Genomic DNA, 17113 nt, shown 5'->3' with positions numbered 1-17113 from the left:
GATAATAATAATAATAATAATAACTAGAAAATGTAATTCCATGGAAGGAATTACCATTGCATGTAAATGCAAAAAGGTTGCTAGCTGTGTAAAACATATTAGGCCTATAGCCTAGTTAAAAAGACAACTAGGCTAAACTGAAGAATAGATAAATAACAATTACCCAATTACAATTCCAACTTGGAAAGTCACATTTAAAACGTGATTTATGAAAATGCATCAACATTGTGGATATAGGCTATTTTGGAAAATAACTCTTCATTTATTAGAATTTAAAAGACTGAAATGAAGTTGCCAACTTCAAACGAGTTGCAAGAGCTGACTTAAGTAGCCTACAGTGAAACGACTGGTAGGATAGCTTACATAGCCTTCATCTACACTAATGCAGGTTAAAAGTAGGTTAGACACCATTGGAATACGGAATAGGCCTACAATCTCAAACAACGCCAATCAACGATGATGCAGCAACAGGTAGGATATCTAGCAAATGTAGCTTACAGTAGGATATTGTATGTAGGCTACACATATTACAGGATGTGCTAGTATGTTCTTCGAAACCGTTTCCAGGTGTGTGAGTGTGATTGTCCCAATAGGAATGTAGGCTACAATAAGCGACTAGTAGGCCTGTCTATCAGGTTGGACTTCACTTAAAACGCTGCTCTGTCGAGAGGGCTAGAAGCCCTGTTCGCCTTGCAGCCTATCCCGACGTTAAACGTTAGCCTGGAGCAAGTTTGGTTGTCCTTAGCTAAATAGCTGCTACAGTGTTTACGTTGACGTTAGGTTAGATTGTCTTTAGCTGTTGATAACGTTACCGAGAGCAAACCGATTAGGCTACTGTAACGATATAAACAAATCAAGTAAGGAGTAGCCTAACAGGAGACAAGACGATAACGTCCTGGTTTACAGCAGCTGCAGCTGTTACAGCTTAATAGACACAACGTAACATTCACGTAGCCTGGTTCAGCACAGCGAGCGGCGGTGGCATGGCTTTGGATCAGAGATCCTTGATTACTGACAGCTGCGCACTGACGTAACAATTAATCTTTGCCGCCAAAGGGTCTCAATGTAAACTCTATGGGAATATTAATTTCTTTTATCGTAAATATCTAAAAAAGTATAAAGTTCACACATTTGAAAAATCATAGAACAGATCTCCGTTACAAGACCTATGTAGGAGTGTTTGAATGACGTCAAACGGTTCAGTGGTTCTAGAGCCTTTGATCGTTGATTTTGGTCGGAAGACAATAATAACTAGAAAATGTAATTCCATGGAAGGAATTACCATTGCATGTAAATGCAAAAAGGTTGTTAGCTGTGTAAAACATATTAGGCCTATAGTTAAAAAGACAACTAGGCTAAACTGAAGAATAGATAAATAACAATTAGGCCTACCCAATTACAATTTCAACTTGGAAAGTCACATTTAAAAAGTGATTGATGAAAATGCATCAAAATTGTGGATATAGGCTATTTTGGAAAATAACTCTTCATTTATTAGAATGAATGAAGTTGCCAACTTCAAACGAGTTGCAAGAGCTGACTTTAGTAGCCTACAGTGAAACGACTGGTAGGATAGCTTACATAGCCTTCATATCTACACTAATGCAGGTTAAAAGTAGGCTATAGACACCATTGGAATACGGAATACAATCTCAAACAACGCCAATCAACGATGATGCAGCAACAGGTAGGATAGCCTATCTAGCAAATGTAACGTTAGCTTACAGTAGGATATTTTATGTAGGCTACACATATTACAGGATGAGCTGTTCTTCGAAACCGTTTCCAAGTGTGTGAGTGTGATTGTCCTAATAGGAATGTACAATAAGCGACTGAGAAGAAGGCTTGAACCTAAATGGTGCAACTCGTAGGCCTGTCTATCAGGTTGGACTTCACCTAAAACGCTGGACTGTCGAGATGGCTAAAGCCTGTTCGCCTTGCAGCCTACCCCGACGTTAAGCGCCTGGAGCAAGTTTGGTTGTCGTTAGCTACAGTGTTTACGTTGACGTTAGGTTAGATTGTCTTTAGCTGTTGATAACGTTACCGAGAGCAAACCGGTTAGGCTACTATACTGTCACGATAAACAAATCAAGTAAGGAGTAGCCTAACAGGAGACAAGACGAGTAGGCTACTGTCACGATAAACAAATCAAGTAAGGAGTAGCCTAACAGGAGACAAGACGATAACGTCCTGGTTTACAGCAGCTGCAGCTGTTACAGCTTAATGAGTAGACGTAACGTAACATTCACGTTATCCTGGTTCAGCGCAGCGGCGGTGGCATGGCTTTGGATCAGAGCTCCTTGATTAGGCCTATACTGACAGCTGCGCACTGACGTAACAATTAATCTTTGCCGCCAAAGGGTCTCAATGTAAACTCTATGGGAATTTTAATTTCTTTTATCGTAAATATCTCAAAAAGTATAAAGTTCACACATTTAAAAAATACATAGAACAAATCTCCGTTACAAGACCTGTGTATGAGTATATGAATGACGTCAAACGGTTCAGTGGTTTTAGAGCCTTTGATCGTTGATTTTGGTCGGAAGATATAATAAGAAGAAGAACAGTGATAACAGTACATTGCATTTAACATGCAATGTAATTATAAGAAGAAGAACAGTGATAACAGTACATTGCATTGACATGCAATGTAATAATGATAATAAATGAGCAGAGATAGATGACTGCAGCCATCATCTGGTCCTGGATTTGTCCTCAGCCCCCCATCCCTCTCTGTCTCCCTCTGTCTCACACACACGCACACACCCGTTGAGCACACACACTGCTGGCCAAGTGCCTGAGATTAAAGGTTCCCAGTCAGCTGTGCTGGCGTCCACGTCATCCCCTGGGCACGAGAGGACACATCCGGCACAGTGACATTGTTAAGGTGCCACAGCCCTAAAGTGTGCCAGCCGGGCACTATGAAGCCACTCCTTCATGTGGGCATCAGTAAGAAAACTCGACTCCAGTCTTGCTGACATTTTCATCAAGCTCTGAAAACAAAATGGCTGAATGGCAAATCAACTGAATGCAGTTGGGTTTCGTGTTTACATAACTATTGCCCTTGGATTTCTATTATGAAATTTACACACATTTTGATCTCCTTTAACAAAATGTCACTCTGGCCCTTCTCATTGAAGATACCCCTTGTAGACATGGCTGCAGCACACATTCCACCAGACAAATGAATATCAGTCAATGTCCGGTAATGCTCTCGCATCCTTGGTCAGCCAGATCAATTGGTGCCCACAAAACACATTAGCAAGCTGCTGTTGCAGTCATTGCCAAGAGAGTGCTTTCAGATCAGTCCTCTTATATGACTGAAAGGCTCATGTTGAAATGAGCTTAGCTTCAATCACATTTGGTGTGAATGTCTCACATTTTCATTATTCAATGTGTAGTCATATGATGTCCTTTTTGGTTCACATGTAGCCATGCTTGAAAAATATGTGATTTCTCTTGAACAAGAATGTCTTTTTTAACTTACTTTTTATTATTTTGAGTACAATGTGAGGTTTTAGAAATGGCATAAACAAAAACATTTTGAGTTTGTCTGTTGCTTAAATTAATTTATTTTCCTTTTGTCATACGTACACCATTCATATTCAAAAAGACAATCTTCATTTATAAAAGTCATATATACATTTAGAAAATAGTGCATTGTCTCCAACCAAAATATACACATGACATATTACATTAAGACATATAATACATTACAATGTTGGGCATATTTATTATTCATTGTGACACATATTTAAATATTCATGAGTGTTGGCACGTCCTGAAAACATACTCTGACAAAAAGTCACTTCATTTCCATCTGGTTTTTGCGTTCTCCTTTCGATATTCTCAATCTTTAGAAGAGACCATCAAAACAGGCACTGACATCAGCAGGCTGACCTTGAACTGAGTCCAATAACAGTCACTTCTTCGACAACAATGAGAACAAGAAGTCCCTTTGGAAAGAAACATTTGAACAAACTCTTGCTTTGGGGTCCAGCCCTTTCCAGACACTCTTACATCAAAGAGCATGTAATCAGTCTCTCCCAAAATAACACATACACACACGCACACGCACACACACACACACACACACACACACACACACACACACTTTTTCAGACAGACACGCACACACATAAACAAGTTAACCGTACATTTTTTGCTTTAGCAAGTGGTAAACGTAGCACTTGTAATCTTGACATGCAGTATATTTGCATTGAACTACAGCAACGCTACTACCATCTGTATGTGCAGATACATTAACACCTGAATGAGTGGTGCCATGGTTTGGTCATGGTGTTGACATTAATCTGGCAAGCAATCAATGAAATCCCAATAAATACATGATTTAGAACACTGGCACCCCCTGCTGGTCAAAAGAAAAGAAAACTTGCAAAAGTACATAGACCTGCTATCACCCCATAGCATATGGACATAAATAAAAGTATGTTTTGTAGTTGTTTGTGATTGGATGTGCAACATCATTGATCCATTTGTCAAGTAATAAAAACAACACGATTTCAGCAAGATTTAGAGGTGAAGAAACATAATGGCTAAGTCTTGCATCAGCTGAGTATTAAGATGCAAAGCTAAATCTGATCTTGTTTCAGTCCCTGGATGCCATAACGTCTGTTTGGAACATATGGACAAGGCCTCAGTGAAAGGGAGAGGACAGAATGAACATGGTTTCTGGTGGGATGTCTCCTTGTTTGTTTTTACATATGGAGACACACACACACACACACACACACACACACACACACACACACACACACACACACACACACACACACACACACACACACACACACACACACACACACACACACACACACACACACACACACACACACACACACACACACACACACACACACACACAGTGCTTAATTTGTAAAGTGGGAGGTGCCGGAACGCAGAGGATGGGTGGATCCGGCGACTCAAAAATAAATAAATTAATAAATTAATAAATTAATAAATAGATCGGCGGGACGACGACGCACAACGATTATGTATGCATGCATAGCCTACAATACCGAGTGCGGAGACAGAGTGCAGATTCGCATGTTTAAGGCTTTATTTCGCCAACACTGCAAGACAGTAGCCTAAGCTAGCCAAGGTTATTTTAACCACAACGGACAACGCTCAGAGTAAAAGGATGAACTCCAAACAAGCACACAATACTCACTCAAAGTTCACCCGTTAACTCTCCAAACACACGTTAACGCAACACAATGAAGCAATAATTAGGCTAACTAGGCCTAACAAATAAAACAAAGACTACAATATATTGAGAGTACCAGCAGAGAATAATTAAGACTTCATTTTACTTACACATATATCTTATTTGTCCAAAACAGCCCATACAGTATCCATAGACAGACACCTGCCTCTATTTCCCTACTCCTCAGATCCCGTGCAGATATGTCCTTTGGCAATCCATGATTTCACGTAGGAATGGGATTGAACCGGGTAGCTTAAGCAGTGGGCCGACAAGGCCAATAAAGAGTTGTGAGGAGATGGTAGAGGGGAAAAGAGATGCTCTATATTTGCTGCGCAAATCAAGTTAATCTGCGAAAAACCCCGCTCACTCCGCACTTGAGATGGGGACAGTGTTGACCGCGGCCAAAAGGTCCGAACGAACTTTTATTTAATGAATGAATGAATTATTGTTTGCTTTATTTCATTGTGATATGGTCATGGATGTGGTGGATCTAATTTAATAGCTGCCGGATCCAATGTCGGAGGTTCCGGATCTCAAATTAAACCTTGAATAGCTGCCGGATCCAACGTCGGAGGTTCCGGATCTTGTTCCGGCTTGTTCCGGCTCAAATTAAGCACTGCACACACACACACACACACACACACACGTCAACACACACATTGTACAAATATATATTTTTAGGATGATGTCCAAGTCAAACATTTGATCCATGGCTTTCGTTATTGTAGTTTCTCTCCTCTCTTTTGTCTTTCTTCCATCGTTCACCCCACCCTCCATCCTATTCTATCACTCCTCCTGTGGTCAGCGCTCCCCGTCCTCTGGCCTCAAGTGGTCCTGTTCTCGTCCCCTGGGATGAAGTAGGGGTTCTCGTGGCCCTGGACCAGGTAGGAATAGCGGGAGGGAGCCTTGCCCTTGAAGGTCCCCAGGTTCTCATTAGTGGTGACGTCATACGATCCCGTCTGTAAGGAGGAGGACAAGCGTGACCACCAGTTTTAGACGCCCAGTAGAACACACACACACAGACACACTGGCCACTCCATACATAGATATAGATAATATACAGTACATAGACTCCATATATATTCTTTTGTCCTTTCACTTTCTCTCCTCTCTCTGAACACCAGCAAACATATGATTGTGGCTATCAATTTGAGAAGGAGCTTTGTCAATAACAGGTACTGTAAGCGGTTCTAAGCTGTTTCTAACCCATAACATTTTTTGTCATATTCAGCGAATATCTCCTCATGATCCAGATGTAAAAATAAAGAAGAAGAAAAAATATATATCTTTGTACACAGCTCTTGCTCCATCAACTGGACACAAAGAAAATGGAGTAAGCCTGTTCCCCAAATCATAACAAAACACTGTGTGGATTTCCCCAGAGAACACTGAAGAGAGGGATGAGCTGCTTCCTTGTTTGTTGTGGTTCAATATAATGTCAGTCACTTTGGACAAAAGCATCTGCTAAGAGCCATTAACATATTAAACATCAACAAATGTGACAGCATTGCTTACAGCCCCTTTAATGACAAGTGCTTCGACCAATTAAAGACACCAGCAACTTGATTTCCAGCTGATGACTGGAGTAGTTTCACTTTTAATGATTTTAGAAAAAAAAAAAAAAAGTATATATTATTATTAGAAGCCTCTTTCTCTCTCCCCTTTCTCTTCCAAAGACAAACAGACGCCCACTCTCTCACACACCAATCACGTAGACAGTAGCCTAATATTACACCAATGGTCACCAAAAGCTGCCAATCACTGACATCCCGTTCACCTTGGAGGAAGTGACTGACTGGCGCTAGCAGCCCTGATTAAAGGGCTCAGAGCGCTCATAGGGCAGAGGACCAGATGTTCCGTCTACTCCACCTCTGTGTGAGGGCGCAGAGGCTTCGCCCGCTAAAACCCATCTGTGCCATGCAGGGTGACGGAGCAGGAGCAGCAGGAGGTGGAGGAGGTGATTAGCTCTAGCAGAGGAGCAGGAGGAGCACCGGAGGAGGGGAGCAGGGGAGGAGGGTGACGGAGGAAGGGAGGGAGGGAGGGAGAGAGGGAGGGCATAGCTGTTGCTTACCTTCCAGCCCATCTTCTTTAATGGTCACAGGAGAAGCATGCAAGGTCAAGCAGGGTTAGGGAGGGAACCCCGCACCACACACACACACAACACATACACACACAGACAGACACACACACACACACACATACACACAGGGGTATTTTAATAGATGCAAATGTGTGGAAACATAAGCCAACTGAGATACTCCGATTAACCACACGTGGTTGGGCAGAGGCTGACGTTTAGCTGACTGTTCGGAATGTATTTGCAATTAGCCAATCAGCTCTTGCAGGTTTGTCAAACCGTTTTAATCTAAGGATTTCAGCAGATTTGCCCTACGGCCCACACATTTGACCTTTTTCAGATAGGTAAACAAGGGTTAGTCCAGTTTTGCATGCTAAGCATATTGTACGATTGTGCAACACTCAGTATACAATCCATCGCACACTGTATCTAATATAGCCTATACGTACACAGACTAAAGCGGCATTTACCAGATTTATCAAAGGAATGATAACCTAATATACATCTCTAGCTGCCAGTATTGTGCCACATGCAATACAAAGGGGCCTGTGAATACATATTTTAGGCGACCCCAAATATGGTAGTATTTTAGTGTGCTCAAGTGTTTAATTTCACTGCACTGGCATTTATGTTACCGGTACTCAAACACAAGTACTGATATCTCTAAGAGTTACAAACATGTCTCTGTGTGACAAATGAGAGCAATTTAGCAACTAGACACTGCCTACACGCTTAGTAGTGCTTAGTAGTGTAGCGTCATGCCTACGTACATGGTTTGTAAGATTTCGCATGGCCTGGGCAAAAGTAGGCCATAGCCTTTACACGGGAGAAACTCAACTATGGACAGAGCTACATTTATCAGCAAGATCCAGATAAAAAAATATCTAATAGAATAAAATAACAATGTATTACAAATCAAAGAGTGAAATGTGCTGTGACTGTAATGGTAACAGGAGTGGGATGAGACATGTGTCCATGTTTAGTAAGCGCTGTGTGCTGTTCTTAGGCCTAGTCTGTCTGAGAGAGAATTGAGCTGAATGTTTTATTCAGTGGTGTCATATTCCACTGATCTGACCAGTGGTCAGGGGGAGCCCTGGCGTGGGCTGGTTAGTAGCATGACAGGATGTTAAGGGACAGGCCTGGGATTAGAAGCACTGAGGTTAGGACACACACTAGTGTTAAGCTCTACAGGACCCCGCCACCCCAGGAGGATAGCTGCCGGTGCCAACTCACCATGCCGTTGGTGTTGCCCCTTTTGGAGACGAGGGAGTGGGTGCTGCCCGCCTCGGTCATCTCCAGGCTGGTTTCTAAGGCGGCGCTGGGGCTGGGGTTGGGGTTGGCGATGGCCCGCGGGATGGGCACTACACCCTGCACCGGCCACGAGCTGGGGAAGTCGTCTGGCGTGTATGGGCTGTTGAAGTCATTCGGCTTCTTATCTCTGCTGTACGTACGTGTTGAACACACACACACACACACACACACACACACACACACACACACACACACACACACACACAAGAGTGATAGAGAGTGGAGGGTAAGAGAGAAAAAGAGGGAATCAAATTCACACATGCATATGGTAGGACATCAATACAAATCCACGGAGAGCAATAGACATTTAAAAGCATAAGTAGGTGGAGAAGTGTGAGCTCACCTGCGCGTGACGCAGAAGTAGATGATAAGAGCCAGAACCACGAGGAGCAAAATGCCCCCCAGCACACTCGAGATAACCACTACTGCCAACGGAGAAGCTGCACACACAGAGACAACAAGTCAGCACAAACACACACACACACACACACACACACAAACACACACACACACACACACACACACACACACACACACACACACATACTTTCTCTTTCTTTTACTCACTTGCTCACTCTCACTCTCACACACACACACACACACACACACACACACAGGAATAATGTGACTATGCTCAACACCACTTACAGTCATTGCAGTTGAAGCCGGTGTATAGAAGGGGGCACCTACAATAAAGAGATATCAATGAGCTCAGCGCTGACAGGCCTACTTTGACATTTGCTCCTTGCTTCCTCATAACTAAATGACTTCTGCATTGCTGATGTTTTCAAGTACAATAGAACAATGACAAACAATAACAAATTCATAACAAAAGTCCCTACAAAGTCCCCCCCATATCAAAGTGAAAGATGGCAGTACTCACGGCACACATCTGTCTCCCTCTGCTCGCTGGCCACTGGGACAAGCTACAACAGAGATAAATCCATGAGGACCAACAAAAGAGGACGTTGAGGTTGTGAGATTATGAGAATGCATGATCAGGTTTTGTTCACGCAGCTGGCCTGGCCTTACACACACCTACGCATATGTTGGGGCTGTAGGGGTTGCTGACGAAGCCGCTCTTGCAGGGGCAGACAGGTCTGCCGTCCCGGGAACTACACTCCGTGGTCTCAGCCTCGCAGGGTCCAGGGGACAAATCACACAAATCACGACCTGAAGATCGAGAGAGAGAAGAAGTGAGGAATAATGAATGGTCGTGAAAAGTAGATTATAAAAGTAAACTAAAGCACAGAGATGAACCCCTTGTGAAATAAACAGGGGAAAAAAACTGAGAAACATACGATTATATTCTAAAGCCTGTGAGAGGATAGTTGTGCAGTCTATGCAGTTCCCAATAGCTTGGTGTATGGCGTCTGTCGTGGAGCTCTCTGTGGCCCCTGAGGTTGTCAGAAATAGATTCTCTACCGTGGCAATCACACTGCCCTGGCTATGGAGATAACACAAGATGTAAAGTTAGATTAGTGAGCATATAATATATAAGATTTATGACATGGCAGAGCATTGTGTGCTGTGATAACACATAATGAATTTCATCTAATTTATTCAGCCCACAACTGAGTGATTGGTTGATTGATTAATTGTCTGAATAATTGGTCTGTAATGACTTGACAACACTGACCTGAGACTTTTCACCGTGGAGTTAATATAGCCTGGCTGGTTCTTTAGGACAGCGTTCAACTGTAGAAAACAACCAGAATGAGTATTGTTCTATGCACAGTCTGATATTGACATACTATTGATTGAGACATTGATATCTTAAACTATAAGTCTTGTTCTTTGGCTTTAGCAAATGAAAGTGGGTATAGTGGCAAACAAAAGTAGGTGCAGATAAACAGCATCAATTAGTAAATCAACTCCTAAACTATTCAATTAAACTATCAAATGCAATGTATCTATTTCATATGTCTTTGCTCAGACAAAATGGCCATCAGTAAAACAGGATCTTGACACCTACTGCATGTATGATTTCGCTAGCAGTGTCTTTGAAAATCTGACTGGATTGGTCAGCCATCTCTGGCAAGAAAGTTGAGTTTATCCGCAGACTTCCAGGGAAAACTCGGGCTATGATGTAAAACAAAAAAAAATGGATGCAGATTTGAATTGGGAATTTTCATTTTAAGTAATCACATCGCTATAATCACAGCTATGGCTATCACATCACTTGGCTCTTACCATCATCACAGGCTGGAGGGTTGCCTGGCTGGAGGTAGGTGCCAGGCAGACACTGACATGTGGCGTTCACACACGTGCTTCCCCGTGGGCACAAGGTACAGGGGTCTGGGGGAGAATTAAGAGTAAGTGTAGATGTCAAAACAAAAGACCTCAGGCATCACTATCCCACCCCATCCCTAGTTGTAACATGTACTGTGTGTGCAGTCAAGAAGAAATTGTGCCTTATGTTGATTGTCTGCCATAGTGAAGTGAATGTGATATACATTTTCGAAAGACATTCCAAGACATACACAAATATATACCTGATGGGGTTGTTGTACTTGCTGTAGATGTGGACATAACTGTACTAGTCTCTGGTGCGGTTGCATTCATTGTTGTCATGCTTGGCGTTGATTGGACCTCCGTGGTAGCGCTGTCTGTTGACTGGACAGCTGTGGTTGCACTCGGTGTACCTTCAGACAGCACGGTTGTGCTCTCAGTAGACATAGCTGTGGTCGTGGTGGTCACTGTCTCAGCTGTGTTCATGGTGGAGGTCTCTGCAGTTGGCGGGAATGCGGTGGTGCCAGGACTGGACATCTCTGTGCTAGTGTCAACGGATGACGTGGTGGTGGATGCCAAGCCGGCAGTGGTGCTGACGACTGTAGTTGGTTCTTCTGTTGTCGTGCTCTCTGATTCCTCAGTGGTTTCACTAGCGGCTGATTGTCAGATTGTAAATAGGTTGAGAAAAACAAACACAGAAACTCAAATAAGATACAAATCGATGAGAGGTAAGATATACAGTATATCATGGAATAATCAGAACTACAAAACATGTTATGATTAACACAGATGAGGAAAGAAATCATAGTCATTGTTTTGTAAAAGCAAATTATGAGTAGGTGCACTTTGATTGATTGCACAAGTTCACTCGATTTCACAGGCCAACAAGCGTGCATGAGCTGAAAAGCCAGTGTGACTGTGAAGGTTCACTCATAATCGGCGATCATGACGCTAATACTAATAACTATTTCCATTTTGCAAGAGCAGAGCACAGCAGAGGGCAGAGAGCCTGAATCACGGAGGTCCCCGAGGATTAGTGGGAGCTGGGTAAAGCTCCTACCTGCTGATGCTGTCGCCGTTGTTGGCGTGTGTGAGGGGTTAGAGGTGGTGACCATGCTGGTGGAGGTGAGAGAGCTGGAGGTGGTCAGCTCAGTTGAAGTAACAATGGTGGTTAGGTCAGGGTTAGTAATATTTCCGGAAGTAGTTGGACCAGAGGGGGTGTTAGTGGTGTTAGTGGTGGTATCGGCGCTAGTAGTTGCTGTAATGCTACTGTCAGTGGTGTGAGTGAAGCCTGGGCTGGTGGTGGGCGTGGTTAGTGTAGTGGATTCCGAATTCTGTGTCTCTGAGGTGACAGGGCTTGTGGCTACTGGATTGCTGGTAGAGCTCAAAGGCATGCTGGTCTCTATGGAAGATGTGGGAGTGGCTGAGGAGTTGGGTGATAAAATGCTCTCTGAGGTTGGTGTTGAATTAGTCAGAGAGGTAGATGTGTCAGTTACAGGGCTTGATTCAGTCAAGTCAGATGTGAAACTGGATGTTGGGGTACTGGTAGAGCTGCTGTCAGTCAAAGGGGTGGATACTGTGCTCTCTGTGGAAGTACTCTCAACAGGGGATGTTGGACTGGTCTCAGGACTAGTTAGACTAGTTACGGGACTAGTGACGATGCTACTGTTGCTAGTGGTGTTAGTGAAGCCTGGGTTGGTGGTGGGCATGTGTGGTGTACTGGATTCTGTACTGTGTATTTCTGAAGTGACAGGGCTTGTAATGTTGGCAGTGGGAGATGATGGGAACAAAGAGGTAAACATGGTTGAGACTACTGGATTGCTGGTGGAGCTCAAAGAAGAGCTGGTCTCTATGGAAGATGTGGGAGTGGTTGAGGAGTTGGGTGTTAAAATGCTCTCTGAAGTTGGTGTTGAATTAGTCAGAGAGGTAGATGTGTTAGTTACAGGGCTTGATTCAGTCAAGTCAGTTGTGAAACTGGATGTTGGGCTACTGGGAGGGCTGCTGTCAGTCAAAGGGGTGGATACTGTGCTCTTTGTGGAAGTGCTCTCAACAGGGGATGTTGGACTGATTTCAGGACTAGTTAGACTAGTTACGGGACTAGTGACGATGCTACTGTTGTTAGTGGTGTTAGTGAAGCCTGGGTTGGTGGTAGGCATGTGTGGTGTACTGGATTCTGTACTGTGTATTTCTGAAGTGACGGAGTTGGCAGTGGGAGATGATGGGAACAAAGAGGTAAACATGGTTGAGACTACTGGATTACTGGTGGAGCTCAAATATGTGGGAGTGGTTGAGGAGTTGGGTGTTAAAATGCTCTCTGAGGTTGGTGTTGAATTAGTCAGAGAGGTAGATGTGTTAGTTACAGGGCTTGATTCAGTCAAGTCAGTTGTGTAACTGGATGTTGGGGCACTGGTAGAGCTGCTGTCAGTCAAAGGGGTGGATACTGTGCTCTCTGTGGAAGTGCTCTCAACAGGGGATGTTGGACTGGTCTCAGGACTAGTTAGACTAGTTACAGGACTAGTTACTATGATGCTACTGTTGTCGTTAGAGGTGTTGGTAGTTGGTGGGTTGGTGGTGGGCATGTATTGTGCGGTGGATTCTGAACTGTGTGTCTCTAAAGTGACGGTGGCAGAGGGAGATGATGGGGACAAAGAGGTCAACATAGTTGAGACTACTGGGTTAGTTACAGGGCTTGATTCAGTCAAGTCAGTTGTGAAGTTGGTTGTTGGGGCAGTGGTATGGTTGCCGTCCAAAGTGGGTGTCAGATTAGTCAAAAGGGTAGATGCTATGGTGGATGTGATCTCAGATTCAGATGTTGGGCTAGATGTCGATAGGGACACTGAGCTGGTTTCAGAGCTAGTTGTAATGGCTGTGGAACTGTTTTCATGAGGAGATACAGAACTAGTTACAGAGGTGGATTCAGTAGTTGATGAAGAGTTAGTAGTGGTAGACTCACTGTTTTCAGTGGGAAATGAGGGCGATGTACCTTGCTCCGATTCAGTGGAGCTGGGATCACCTGACCCTTGACTTGTGTGGTCTTCAGTTACAGTGGTGTCAGGAGTGCTGGTTGAAGCTGTGTCAGTGGTTGGGTCCTCACTCAAAACAGGTGCCTCTGTAGAACTGGAGGAGGAAGTACTGTCGGCCCAGGTTGTGCTAACTTGATGTGTGGATGCAGTATTTTCCTCAGGTGTGGGAGTGGCCATGGTCGCGACACTGGACACCATGTTCGTCTCTGAGGAGGTGGGACTGGGAGTCCCAGTGGACTCGCTGATGGTCTCTGACGATGTTGCCATGGTGGTGGTGTCCATGGCGGTGGCAGTGGCAACATCGGCTGTAGAAGTCTGTGTGGACCCCATGGTGGACTCTATGGTGGACCCCATGGTGGACTCTATGGTGGACCCCATGGTGGACTCTACGGTGGACTCCATGGAGGACTCTACGGTGGACTCCATGGTGGACTCTACGGTGGACTCCATGGTGGACTCTATGGTGGTGGTCAAAGGGTCACCTGTGGTAGGAGACGAGTTCACAGCTGTGGGTGGGGAGTCATCAGAGGGTGTAGAAGTGAAGGTGGTGCTCAGAGAGGTGCCTTCCGTCTCTGAGGCCGCTGTGCTGCTGTCAGCTGTGGAGGTCAGCGCTGTGGGGCTGGAACTAGGTGTCCCACTGAGAGGGTCTATGCTGGAGGCATCTGTTGGTGTCTGACCCATTACAGCTACTGCAAGAGTGATGAGTGCAAAAACAAAAATTAGAGTCAAGTTAGAAAAAAAAACATATACACTAACACATACCAGATAGAACTTTCCCATTACTTTTGTATCCATTTTTTAACAACTAAAAGAGTACATTACACTGATAAGGATAACACTACAGGCAATTGTTTATGGTCTTATGGTCATGAATGATTCACTTTTGGGAACCAAAGAGGTTCATGGGGATGTCCCCTAACCCTCCTCTCTGATACTTTGGTCAGAAGTCCCATTACCTCAGCCAGTGGAAAATCAATGAGTATAAAACAATTGTCTACAACAATATAATTAGAGCACCATGTACTAATGGCAACAGAGCTGTTCTGGTTCAAGCCGGGAACTAATTTGCCTATTTTCCAGGACCGGTAAATGATTGGTGTTTATGACTGTGTGTGTCTGTGTGCTAGCCCTCCTGTCGTTACACTTGACATTTCACCAGTTCCCTATGCTCCCATTCCCGCCTCACAACCCACAAGACAACATTGCCTCCATGGTTAAACATTTCAGCCTATCTAGCCAACAACAGCAGGACTGTGAACAGGTGTGTGGGGAGAGCCACACTCTCACATTTGGCCAGATAAGACCACAGGTTGCCATGACAAGTGAGGGGTTGTTGCTATGCTGATAAGAAGGGTAGAAAAGTAAACAGTGCTGCCTTTTCTGTCTGTATGAATTCTATGAAATGAATTACACACACACCAAAAAGCACATTCAGCTGCCTTTCTGACACTATAGTAATAATTCTCCAGACCTGACCACAGGGAAATGAGTCTTGCACGCAAGTACGTGCTCAGCAACTTTACCAAAGGGCAACAGCAATAATCCTTCACCAAGTCCTATTCTACAAGTGGCTATAATCTTTCTTTTTTGGCCACTGGGGGCACTGTTCAACCAAACCTGTCGAGAACTCGGAGTAGAGCAATAGACCTTAACAACACTCACAGACCCACAGAACTACTGAAAGTCACATAATAAAAGAATACACAGTTCCTTCTAACAAGGGACGTTATGGAGACCCCACACAGTGTTTACTGTAGCATGAATACAGCACATTCATCTCTGACCTGCCAACTCTCTCAGGCACCGAGGCCCATCATGAGAGAGATGCACTGACAGAGGAACTACATTTCCCTTGTGTGTTTCTCAGCGTAAGAATTCAGCTCTGAGCTGGAGCTCTTCATCAGTCTCTACTGGACTCTACACTTTTCAGTGTTATGAAACACAGAAAAATGCAAGACCAAGAAACACCATCTAAACTGCATTTTGTACTGTGAACCTTTTCATTAAGACTTCCTTTTATTAAACTAACTAAGCTAAAGCCTCTGCATATTAATTAATGATGTAATCTTTCTTGAACGTCGTAACACTGATCTGAACTCCATATCAGAAGAACAAGTAGTGGTAGAACAAAACTGAGAGGGGTTATTTCACCATCACTATATCTCCTGAGATTACCCCCATACAGTACTGTAGCTCAGAATGAATTCATGTATTAATTCATTAATTCATATCAATTATTAATGAGTTGATATGAATAAGTTGATATGAGTTCACCTGGAGTCCTGGACAGTTGAAAAAAGTGCAACAAAAACAATAAGTGCAACAATAGATGTTTCATGCTTTTTCCGCTTCAGAAATCAACACCATTTACAAAACTCTTTTGTTGGTCAAAAACTGGAACATGATACAATGCTGTAACATCAATTATGTTTTAATCCTTTTGAGCTTTTAATTTCATGCCTGAAAGGCACTCGTTATCCTGGTATGCAAAACCAAGTACTCAGCACTACTTTGGGAGACCAGAGCTGGGCCCAGACATCTACATGCACATCTGAGTCAGTCCATCCCTGAAGCAGCACAACTGGACCGACTGCTCTGGGTGATTACCCTCCAGCCCACTTATCCCAATCAGACACTAAAGAGACGATGACCAGCTCATGGGCAAAGCCTGCGACTGATCTGAGGAATGGACTTGAATCCTGCTTCATCACAGATTGTGCACACCTGGTCACCATTCGGACTCCTGACTTTGTCAGAGAGAGCTGAAGGCCTAACCATTTATCATAAAACAATGTAGACATCCCATGGCCGCTGAGACCATAAAGGAATCTGGAAGAACTTTTCATACAGCCACAAAGACTAAATAACTGGCATATCTCTTTATGTATTGTGACATTACATTCCTTAATAAAAAAAATATTAAAGTCTTTCTGTGATGTGTTTTGTTGCACTTTTTGTTCTGTTCACTTTTCGTACAGTTGCTTTATTTCCCTAATAGACTCCTTTGTGGAAAACAATCAAAGCATGAAAGGGGAAGCTGGCTGACAATAGAGGAGTGAGACACACATAATCATATGTCAGACGGTCACTCCTACTGCAAAAGGGCATTCTCTTCCTTTTCAAAGTTACCAGAAAGCTAGGTCACATGGGTAAGGTGAGCAGATCGTTGCTAAGCGGCAGCATCAGAGTGTGTGGGTTGTCGTGGGAACAGTCCAAGACATCCAAGTTGCCTCAAAGTGCCAA

At 43.7% G+C, this 17113-nt stretch overlaps 1 protein-coding gene across 3 annotated transcripts in view; it reads right to left on the bottom strand.

Moving 5' to 3' along the window:
* Window positions 1–3543: 3543 nt before the first annotated feature.
* The window catches only part of si:ch211-198m17.1 (mucin-2), a 20182-nt gene continuing 6612 nt past the window's right edge, over window positions 3544–17113 (bottom strand). Inside the window, exons 2-13 of one of the 3 annotated variants that reach the window (XM_062533061.1) lie at window positions 11908–14559; window positions 11111–11503; window positions 10809–10913; window positions 10591–10697; window positions 10255–10313; window positions 9917–10062; window positions 9654–9788; window positions 9499–9541; window positions 9264–9301; window positions 8959–9055; window positions 8538–8745; window positions 3544–6186 (exon numbers count right to left, since the gene is read on the bottom strand). In XM_062533061.1, the coding sequence (XP_062389045.1) occupies window positions 6052–6186; window positions 8538–8745; window positions 8959–9055; window positions 9264–9301; window positions 9499–9541; window positions 9654–9788; window positions 9917–10062; window positions 10255–10313; window positions 10591–10697; window positions 10809–10913; window positions 11111–11503; window positions 11908–14559 (4118 nt within the window). In that variant the 3' untranslated portion in view covers window positions 3544–6051. The remainder of the gene's footprint in view (window positions 6187–8537; window positions 8746–8958; window positions 9056–9263; window positions 9302–9498; window positions 9542–9653; window positions 9789–9916; window positions 10063–10254; window positions 10314–10590; window positions 10698–10808; window positions 10914–11110; window positions 11504–11907; window positions 14560–17113) is intronic. The other 2 variants (XM_062533062.1, XM_062533063.1) reach the window with 2 other exon arrangements.

Source organism: Sardina pilchardus, chromosome 3, assembly GCF_963854185.1.
Source record: "Sardina pilchardus chromosome 3, fSarPil1.1, whole genome shotgun sequence".
In the NCBI taxonomy this organism is placed as follows: Eukaryota; Metazoa; Chordata; class Actinopteri; order Clupeiformes; family Clupeidae; genus Sardina; species Sardina pilchardus.
This window is presented reverse-complemented; position numbering and strand designations above follow the sequence as displayed.